Source organism: Astyanax mexicanus, chromosome 15, assembly GCF_023375975.1.
Source record: "Astyanax mexicanus isolate ESR-SI-001 chromosome 15, AstMex3_surface, whole genome shotgun sequence".
In the NCBI taxonomy this organism is placed as follows: domain Eukaryota; kingdom Metazoa; phylum Chordata; class Actinopteri; order Characiformes; family Acestrorhamphidae; genus Astyanax; species Astyanax mexicanus.
The window spans coordinates 28,414,333-28,425,166 of NC_064422.1; the positions used below are offsets into that span (position 1 = coordinate 28,414,333).

The 10,834-nt window shown below is 37.0% G+C and overlaps 1 protein-coding gene across 2 annotated transcripts; it reads left to right on the forward strand.

The window, feature by feature from the left end:
- Positions 1–729: 729 nt before the first annotated feature.
- Positions 730–10,067, forward strand: rangap1b (Ran GTPase activating protein 1b). 2 transcript variants are annotated; one of them, XM_007259075.4, is made up of 16 exons: positions 730–877; positions 2,165–2,297; positions 2,421–2,548; positions 2,638–2,697; positions 3,446–3,625; positions 3,711–3,845; positions 3,931–4,089; positions 4,306–4,419; positions 4,845–4,944; positions 5,060–5,144; positions 7,682–7,841; positions 7,974–8,075; positions 8,162–8,264; positions 8,368–8,456; positions 8,554–8,675; positions 9,055–10,067. In XM_007259075.4, the coding sequence occupies exons 2-16, from the start codon at positions 2,189–2,191 to the stop codon at positions 9,131–9,133; spliced, it is 1,725 nt and encodes a 574-aa protein (XP_007259137.3). In that variant the 5' UTR covers positions 730–877; positions 2,165–2,188; the 3' UTR covers positions 9,134–10,067. The 2 variants fall into 2 exon arrangements, with proteins under 2 accessions (XP_007259137.3, XP_022524602.2); XM_022668881.2 differs by having other exon boundaries at positions 736–772.
- The last annotated feature ends 767 nt before the right edge of the window (positions 10,068–10,834 follow it).

Below are 10,834 nucleotides of genomic sequence, written 5' to 3' on the forward strand. Positions count from 1 at the left end.
GTCCAACAGCCCCTTCTCTTTTTCTCTACTATCTGTCAGAGGCTCAAATGTATTTCATGCGAAGAAAGTGTTTTAAAAAAGACATAACAAGTTTAGCTAATCTTGCTAATTATTTTATTAACTTGATTTGAATGAGATATGACCTAAATTTTTACTTTTACCTCATTCTTTACCACTGTTGATGTCTCACATTTTGACTGTGGGAATACATATCGATAATAAACTGTAACTTACCATGATGGTGGTTATAGCTATATGGAGATGTGTGTTGCTTGAGTTGCTGTAAACAGGATTCTGCATTTCATTGATGTGGGATTTAAGAGGCTCACATTAAAGTTGACTCTCGTTTAAGTACAATTCCTAAATAATAGTTATATATAAATTACAGATATCAGATATGAAAACGTTTACCAGTAATAGTATCAGATATATTAAGCCTATTAAGTAATTATTACTAGTTAGCTAGGTTAGCTAGTTATATTACCTGGGGCACATATTCATGATAAAATTCTGACTAGGCGTATATGTTACAATTGATTTACATAAAAGAGAATTTCGCCTTTGTTATTAGTTAAAGATGTATACAATATGTATATTTATTTTATTAACAGAAACTGCATTTGTATTTGCTCTTAGCTTAGGGTGCAGGTACACGGGGTTGTCCTCTGTTGTCTGTTTTTTTGCAGTCCTGCAATTTTTGTTGCTACTTTTATTTTGAAGAAACCAGGAACCGGCACACCGGCTTCATGTCTGCCTCCATGCGTCTCATGTTGTGAGTCGGAGCGCTCAGGGAGTAGTGCTGAACGTTGAGTTACTCGGTTTGCCGTTTGAGTTGGGAAAAACGTGACCATCTCAACATACAATTAATATCTGATTGGTAATGACTGAAAAGTTTAAAAAAATAGTTTGAAGGGATGGTTTGAGATATACGTTATAATTTAGATTGAGTGCTGGCTGTGTTCGCACAATCTAGCTTTAGCTTAGCTAGCATAGGTTTGTTAGCTTGTTTAGCTAGCTAGATAACCACAAAATATAACAAGCCGATAAAAAAAAAAGCTTTGGGCTGTTTTACTGAATTTTGACTAATATATATTTAAGCACCCACGAGGTCGAGTATTATAGTACATTCAGTCTTTATATCTAACTAGCTACCCACGTATTTTCACCTAGCTAGTGTTAGCTAATGTGGGTAACTTAATAAGTTAAGTAGCTAGTTCGTTTAATGGCTAAAATGTTTATAAGAACAGTTTGAAGAGATGGATAAAGATATATAACTTACGTTACACTTTAAATTGAGTGCTGGCTGTGTGCTAAATATCTAGTTAGCTTACTAGCTAGTTGGCTTGCTAATGTGCGCCCCTTTTGGTCGTTATAATAATTAATGCTAGTTAGGTAACTTAGTATCTTCGTTAAACACATTTGCCATTTACAACTCGTCGTCTTAGTTATAATGAGTAGCTAACCTTAGGTAAGATATTTTCTAGTTAGCTAGCTGTCTAACTAGGTTAACTAGTTTCTAACATGGTGCTTATGGTAACGTAGCTAGGCTAGCTGATCGGGTTAACTAAGGCTATTCTAGGAAGTTAGGTTAACGGAATACAAAAGCCCTGGGCTTTGTTGCACAAATTTTGCGTAAGCCCCAACACCAGGAGGGTGAAGACTAGCACATGCCTCCTTTAACACATGTGAAGTCCGACGCTGCCTCTTTTCGAACAGCTGCTAATGCAGTATTGCCGAGTAGCATCACAGTGCGCTCGGAGGAAAGTGCAGTGACTCGTTTCCGATACATCAGCTCACAGACGCCTTGTGCTGAGCGATATCACCATTGGAGTGATGTGGGGAGAGAGTGCCATATACCCACCCCGAGAGAGCTAAGTCAATTGTGGTCTCTCAGTGCTCCGATAGCTGATGGCAAGTTCCATCAACAGGATTCGATCCAGCAATTTCCTGATGATAGTGCCAACGCTTAGCCCGCTAGACCGCTCAGAGCTAGGATTTGGCATGTTTTTCATGGTCGCAACACACATACCCACAGAACGTACATACTGTAGTTCTTCTGTATGCGTAATGTTGGGTTTACGTTTTGTTTTATGTTAAAAAGCTAGAGTTGAAACATGTGCATAGGGTAAACATTCAAAACCAAATATTTTATCTTTACATACAGGCAGTTCTGTTAAAGGGAAATCGAATGGCTTCTGAAGATATTGCCCAGCTTACAGAGGCGCTGGCCAAAACTCATGTTGGAGAAGAGCTAAGCTACAAAGGTCAGGGGCTAAAGCTGGATGATGAGCAATCAGGTATGAGAATGTTCAGTTTGTAGCATTTAGTAAATGATGAAATGAAGATGTCCCAGTGGTCTGTGATGACTTAAATACAGACATATTTGAATAATTAAGGCAAATGTCTTTTCTCTGTTACAGTGGAAAAGATAGTCAGAGAGATTGACCAGTTCAGGGGTCTAAGGGCATTGAGACTGGAAGGAAATACTATTGGGGTTGAAGCAGCACATGCCATAGCAAAAGCTCTTGAGACCCACAATGAACTTGAGGTACCTTGATTATATTTTTTGATGTGCATATTTTTTTTAACATTAGTTTTTGCTTAAACTTAATCTGTATGTTTCTTTTTTATTGCAAGTGCTGTCACTGGAGTGACATGTTTACGGGTCGCCTTCGTTCTGAAATCCCTCCTGCCTTGGTAAGTCAGTACCTTGTGGTCTATGATCTAATACATTCTACTGTTTTAAAAAAAAAAAAAACATCACAAAAAAGCTACTTTATTTCAGTAATTCAGTTCAAAATGTGAAAATCATATATTATATAGATGTATAACACATAGAGTGACCTATTTTAAGCATTTATTTATTTTATTGTTGATTATGCATTATAGCCAATGAAAACCCAAAAATCAGTGTCTCAGAAAATTAAAATATTATATAATAACAATCTGTACTTTTGACAGTATGGGCAGTGTGCCAAGCCCTGCTGGAAAATGAAATCTGAATCTCCATAAAAATGAGTATGAAGTGCTGTAAGATTTTGTGGGAAAACACTGCACTGACTGCAGACTTGATATAACACAGTGGACCAACACCAGCAGATGAAATGGCTCTTCAATCCATCACTGAGGAAACTTCAACCTAGACCTTAAGCAACTTGGTCTGTGTGCCAGAACCAATTGATCTTACATAATATTCAAATTTTCTAAGACACGAATTTTTGGGTTTTCATTGGCAGTGAGCCATAATCAACAACAAATAAAATAATACAATAGTTTACTCTGTGTGTAATACATCAATATAATATGAGCTTCACATTGTGAACTGAATTACTAAAATAAAGTAACTTTTCAATGATATTCAAATTTAGTAAGATTTACTAGTATACTTTAAAACCGGCATTTCTTGTATTATTAGAACCTAAAACTTATTCTTGTCCTCTTTTAGAAATCTCTGGGAAGTGCATTAATAACCTCAGGTGCCAGGCTTACTGAGCTGGACTTGAGTGACAATGCTTTTGGTCCAGATGGTGTAAAGGGCATTGAAACCCTCCTGAAGAGCCCTGTGTGCCATACACTAAAAGAACTCAGGCTCAACAACTGTGGCATGGGCATTGGAGGGGGAATTGTAAGTAGCAGTAATTGATGATGAAAAGTTGTAAAAATGTAAAGCTTTCTTTTAAGTCATTAAGAATGAAAATTTGTGTTTGTAGATCCTGGCTTCTGCATTGACTGAGTGCTATAAACAGTCAAGTGCTATGGGCTCACCACTGAAGCTGAAGGTTTTCATAGCTGGACGTAATCGCCTGGAAAACGATGGCGCCACTGCTCTAGCCCGTGCATTTCAGGCAATGAAAGTTCTTTTATTTATTTATTTTTATCTCTGATGTAGCTTTTTATGCATTTGTTTTGACTTTTTTTTCTCTTGTACAGATGATTGGTAGTCTTGAGGAGGTCCACATGCCACAGAATGGGATCAATCATCCTGGCATCACAGCTTTGGCCACCGCAATGCAACACAATCCCAATCTTCGTGTTCTAAACCTCAATGACAATACTTTCACCAAGAGAGGAGCGGTTGCCATGGCTCAGGTATGCTCTCTCCTTATACCTTTCAGAAACCTCAAGTCATAAATTATACCTTTTTTGAGTTATAAACATGAAGAAAATTACTTTGTTGATAAAGAAAATATTTACTTGTAATCCCCTTTTATTGTTCAAACATTAAGATAAAAAAATGAGTGTACCTCAATGGGATTGTATATTGAAATAAAGCCTTTGTTTTATTCTTTATTTTTCTGTCTTCAGGCCCTTAAGCACCTACGCAGCATTCAGGTTGTTAATTTTGGTGACTGTCTGGTACGTACTGAAGGCGCCATTGCTATAGCGGCAGCCCTAAGAGAAGGATTGACTGTTATTAAGGTAAGTTTGTTTTCAGTGACATCATCTGTTTAAAATAATGTATTTCTTTCTTTTGTAAGCTCATTACTAGCCCTAAATGGCCTCTGTCCTAACTTCTTGGGTTGTGTTACAGACCTGAAATGCTGGATTAAATGCATATTAACAAATAAAATGAAATCATACAAAAACATGAACTATTCTTATTTCATACTGTGTGTGATTAAATAAAACTTAAAATATCTAAGAAAGACTCTTCTTTTTCCCCTTTTTTTTTTTTACAGATTTGCAACCTTTAATAATTTTAAGATTGTAGTTCTTCCATTACCTTAGAGTTGCTTGACTTGACTGAACTCTTTGGCCTCATGAATGTTATGTAGTATTTAAACAGTTTAAATGATTGATTCTGTAAACCCACAAACTGCTGGCATTTATGTATCTGTTTGTAGGAGCTAAATCTGTCTTTTGGGGAAATTACTGAAGCTGCAGCGTTGGTACTTGCAAGGGCATTAAAGGACAAACCTGATTTGAAGAAGTTAGACCTCAATGGTAACTTATGACAACATAATATGAATTTTAATCCTAAAGAATATAATGGACTAAACAACAGAGAGTTGTTTGAGAAAGTTGGCCATAGTAAGTAGTAATGTATTTTTCTGAACAGGAAACTGCCTGGGGGAGGATGGCTGTGAAGCTCTCAAAGAGGCTATGGAAAGTGTGGACAAGTCAGATGTGCTTGGTTCACTCAGGTATTCTTATTTTGTTCTTAACAGACTTGTGCAACAACAGGATAGGAGATTGTAACACAATATAACCAAAGAACAGCAAAATGCAATTAAGCCTCAATGATTGTGTGCATCTGACTATGGGGGTATATGGGGCTTTTTTATGAACAGATCTGGAGATGAGTGTGTCCACTCTTTTAAAACTCTGAATGCATCTGAGGAGTCCTTTGCTAGTTAGCTAATGATAAATCAGTCTTAGTGTTGGACTGGGCCAAATGTAAACTTTAGGACCAGTGCTAGATGTCTTATATGTGCTGTAGACTCAACACATGAAGAGAATAAGGAGGCTTCATGAACATTGGTTTCTCACTAAAATTATTCACATGATTGTCTGGTAAAGGTTTTAAACTGGTTTACAATGTAAAATTAGAATCTGTGTTCCTTACGCCAACTACTGATTTCAGCTGCTTATTGAAAAAATAAAACTTGCACTCAAAAATGCCCTGAAATATGGTTGATGAACAGTGTTCCGTTATTAGTGCTTAAACGTGTGTCATATGTCCCTGAAATAACAATATTTCAGGGACATATGACATGTCATGTTTAAGCACTAATCACTAAGCACTGTTCATCATTGGCTTAATTGGAGCTCTGTGTTGTATTGTAGGGCTGAATAATAGTATTATTCACTCATGCTGTTACATTTCTACAACCCCTGGCAAAAAGTATGGAATCACCAATCTTGGATGAGCACTCCTTCAGACATTTCATTCTGTAAAACAAACTCTGATCAAAAACATGATACAATAATAAGGTCATTCCAAAGTGCAACTTGTTGGCTTTCAGGAACACTCAAAGAAATGAAGAAAAAACATTGTGGAAGTCAGTGAATGTTACTTTTATTGACCAACCACAGGGAAACAAATATGGAATCACTCAATTCTGAGGAAAAAAGTATGGAATCATGAAAAACAGATAAACAAAAGATGATTCAAAATACATAACTAGTATTTAGTTGCACCACCTTTGGCTTTTATAACGGCTTTCAGTCTCTGAGGCATGGACTTGATGAGTGACAAACAGTATTCTGCATCAATTTGGTGCCAACTCTCTTTGATAGCAGTTGCCAGATCAGCTTTGCAGGTCGGAGCCTTCTTGTGGACCATTTTTTTCCATTTCCACCACAGGTTTTCAATTGGGTTGAGATCTGGACTATTTGCAGGCCATGACATCGACTGAATGTGTCTTTCTCCAAGGAATGCCGTCACTGTTTTTGCCCTATGGCACGATGCATTGTCATCTTGGAAAATTATTTAATTATCTCCAAACATCTGTTCAATTGAAGGGATGAGAAAACTGTCCAAAATGTCAATGTAAACTTGTGCATTGATAGAAGAATTAACCACAGTCATCTCCCCAGTGCCTTTGCCTGACATGCAGCCCCATATCATCAAGGACTGTGGAAATTTGGTTGTTTTCTTCAGGCAGGCCTCTTCATAAATCTCACTGGAACGGCACCAAACAAAAGTTCCAGCATCATCACCTTGTCCAATGCAGATTCTTGACTCATCACCGAAGATAACTTTCATCCAGTCATCCACAGTCCATGATTGCCCCTCCTTAGCCCACTGCAGTCTTGTTCTTTTATGTTTAGGTGTCAATGATGGTTTTCTTTTAGCTTTCCTGTATTGAAATCCCATTTCCTTTAGGCGATTTCTTACGGTTCGGTCACATACATTGGCTCCAGCTTCTTCCCATTTATGCTTCATCTGTTTAGTTGTACTTTTTCGGTTTTCAAGACAAATGGCCTTAAGTTGCTTGTCTTGACGCTTTGATGTCTTTCTCGGTCTACCAGTACGCTTGGCTTTAACAACCATTCCATGCTGTTTGTATTTGGTCCATATCTTGGATATAGCTGACTGTGAACAGCCCACATCTTTAGCAACCATGCGTGAAGAGTTACCTTCTTCAAGAAGTTTTACAATCCTCTCTTTTGTTTCAAGAGACATTTCTCTTGTTGGAGCCATGGTTCTTGCCACTCTAATTCGTCCAGCATCCCTCCAAGGTGTCATGACTGCAGGTGTTTTTAACTGCAGACTAACAAGCAGATCTAATCTGAGGCAGGTGTCCATTTAGGGAAAGGAAATTGACTGGGTGTGTCCTTATTTTCTACCTTCAATTTGAGTGATTCCATACTTTTTTCCTCAGAATTGAGTGATTCCATATTTTTTTCCCTGTGGTTGGTCAATAAAAGTAACATTCACTGACTTCCACAATGTTTTTTCTTCATTTCTTTGAGTGTTCCTGAAAGCCAACAAGTTGCACTTTGGAATGACCTTATTTTTGTATCATGTTTTTGATCAGAGTTTGTTTTACAGAATGAAATGTCTGAAGGAGTGCTCATCCAAGACTGGTGATTCCATACTTTTTGCCAGGGGTTGTATACTTAAAATGTTTAAAATGTGAGTTGAAGTATAGTGTCTGGTTTTCTAGTAATTGTCAGTCCAGCCCCTTGACTTTGAACTTTACCATAAATATGTTTGCTTTAACACATTTTATAGTGATGATGAAGGAGAACCAGATGAAGAAGAGGAGGAGGATGATGAAGATAGTGGTGCAGAGGATGAGGATGATGAGGAGGAGGAGGAGGAGGAGGAGGAAGAGCACAACTGTGTTAATGGGACTAAGGAAAATGGAAAAGATAAGGGAAGCCCAGCAAAGGTAGGATACATTGACTGCCTAATGCAAATGTATCATACATTGTTCTCACATAGTATACATTTCTGAATACATACTTACACTAATCATAGCAGACGTCATGACAAAAATATACTAAACTGTCCTTTTCCACAGACAAACCTCTGCAGTCCCGACCTCATATCCTTCTTTCATTCACCAACATCAGAGAAATTGTTCAACCTTGGAGCCAAGAGAACTCAGCTTATTGAGCAGCAGGTACAGTGAATTGCTTGGCAAGTTATTTTGTTGTAAGCAATTTCTTACAGGCTGATTGGTAAAATATATGTCCCTCGATGTGTCAGCTTGATTTTTCAGATGCTGCCAAAATTGCAGATTTTTTCCTTCAGATCTGTTCAGTGTATGAAGAAGAGGTGGAGGTGAAGCAAGTCGTTTTAGAAACTGCTGGTATGAGCACAGTGCTTTATTGTAAATCTGACTTTTGCTCGAGATCATTGTAGTATTGTTTCTTTCACTGATAATTGAAACCCTGCCCTCTTGTATCATACAGATACTCTGTTGAGGAAAGGCTTTTCCAGTCCTCACTTTCAGACTTACCTTTTTATCTCCTCACTGATGGTGAACATGGGGCTTTTAAAGGTACCACTTTATCATGTTTGTCACCATGACTTGTTCCTTTAAATGTATTTGAATGTGTCAGAATTGTTATTTATATATGTATTTTTTATTTTTCCAGGGTGAAAAGAAAACGAAGAAGATGGGTGTTTTGCCTGGTCACCTCATTGTTTTGAATCACTGTGTTGGACAGGACTACTTTCCTGTGGACCAGGCTGATGTTCTGCTGATCTTTTTGTCCCGGTTAGTGCAAGCTCTGAAAACAGTAATGCTAGTAGGGGAGAGCAGAGCACAACCTAGAAAAGTGTGAAATGTAACCTTTGTTCATGCATGTGACTGTTGGTAAAGTATGTTTAGTAGTGGTGAAACAATTCACATGATTCAGGCTACCTGTCAGCGTAGTGTAAGGTGGCGTACTATTGGCATAATTTTTATTTTTCCCCATCACAAGCTAACCAGGATTAAAAATTACAAAGTAATACATCAATTTGTGCATAAGGCGCAGAATTAATTACCTCTACACTACTGACACACACCCCTGCTTCCATCCATATATATTTATAACTTTTTAGTCTGCATTGACTGTTCAGTATAACATTTTGGTTTTGTGCTTGTCTTTTAGAAATGGCAAAGTCCTGGAGTCTTGTTCCAAGGCAAGAGATTACCTTAAAACCACACTGGAGAAGAAGATTGCTGCTTAATACTCTGTGCTGTCACTGGAAACACCAAATATGGGTCAAAGACATCGGCCAGATCCTGAAATGCTTAATTGGAAAGGATATTTCAATCTATAATTGTCAGTGGTTAACTTACCATTCAGTTAACTCTTACTGGGATTTTTTTGGAGAGCTGTAATGAAAAGGACCTTAAGTTCTGACATGTATATTAGTGCCTCTTAAGTACCAGACAGATTGAAGGTAAAAAAATAGCCTGGGAATAGTCTTTTGTACTTTACAACTCTTTCATACATATTTTCAGTATGGCATAAAAGCTATTTTCTTTACCTCTTCTTAAGTCTGATTCATATGGCTACAACCCTTGAAACTATAACATATCAAAATTAAGTAAATTGAAAGAATTGTTCTGCTATATTATCAGTAATAGTTGAATGACACAACAAAACTGCCTTTAAAGCTTTATTTGGGAAAGCTTCAGTTTGCCCATGCACACAAGTGTATGCCATTTGTTTCATGCCAGACTAAATCTGTTTAAATTCGAAATATTTGTGGAGCAAAATTAAAATGCATGCAGGGTCAAGGGACCGATAGCCTTTAACTGCTGTAATCTTATTAATGTCATAACGTGTCAGTCCTTTTTTTTATACAAAAATATTATAAAACAAAAAAAAATGGTTGTGATTATTAATGACGTGTTGGATTTTAGCTTCTGAACTTGAACTACTGGCTGATAGAAAATGCTGTGTAGCACAAAGAGAACATTGATATATTTGACAAGAAATGTCAAAATAAGATAAGTATGAAGTAGATTATTTTTTTAGTGTTTTTTTCATAGTTGAACTGTTCAGGGAACAGCTGGTAAAAGGGAACATGATAAAATGTAGTATGTGCTCTCAACTGTACAGTTGTGTTCAGTGCATTCCATTGTATTTGAAATAAAGTGATTATTTTTGTGAAAGGAGAGATTGACTTAATTGTATAATACAGACAATCTAGCAGTGTGTATCAGTTATCTACATGTAGATTAAAATCTCACAGATTTGTCAGCTTGAAAAGAATTGTTTCTCTGACGTGTTCTCTTTACAGTGGAGGTCAGTGTAAAATTCTTTTATTTCAAATTCTGACAGTGTAAGCAACAACTGCTGGATTTACAATGTTGGAAAAAACAGATTTCAGTGGTGATTTTTACATTGCCCACATACTTGCCACATGAAACTTTAAACAAGCATAACATCTTGTAACAAAGTTTTTATCCACAGTTTTGAAGGTGCCAGAATTTTTGTTTGGGAAATTATATAAATATTAGCTCTTTTCTCCTTTTTGAATTTGGTGTTGTTATACGCAATTTTTTTTTTACCTTTGTGTGTATAAGATTATATCAATTTTAGCCTTTCCCCCCTTTTTTTTATTTTTGTGTTCTTATACGTACAAAGGTAAAAAATGTGCGTATAACATTACGTATAATTTTCTGGGAAAATGTCAAAAACACTTTAGCCATGACTGTACCTCAGTGAACACAAGCTGGGTAATGCTTGGGCACTAGTGCGCACTGGCCTGCACTGAAAGGGGGATAAATACTGTTTATTTAGTGAGGAGAGAGTGCAGAGGGAGGACTTGTAAAGGGGCTGGATTCATTACCACCAGCTCACAGAGTGATGTGCTTATATAGCTGTGCTTCTGTAAGTTTCCAGTGTGGGAGAATAATGTTAGTCATATCAAGTTGTT

Bases quoted from the DNA above. Each gene is read 5' to 3' on its own strand.
- rangap1b (XM_007259075.4), top strand. From the start codon at position 2,189: ATGGCTTCTGAAGATATTGCCCAGCTTACAGAGGCGCTGGCCAAAACT. The intron at 2,549-2,637 runs GTACCTTGATTA...TTTTATTGCAAG, and splicing joins AGACCCACAATGAACTTGAG to TGCTGTCACTGGAGTGACAT. The intron at 3,626-3,710 runs GTAAGTAGCAGT...TTGTGTTTGTAG, and splicing joins TGGGCATTGGAGGGGGAATT to ATCCTGGCTTCTGCATTGAC.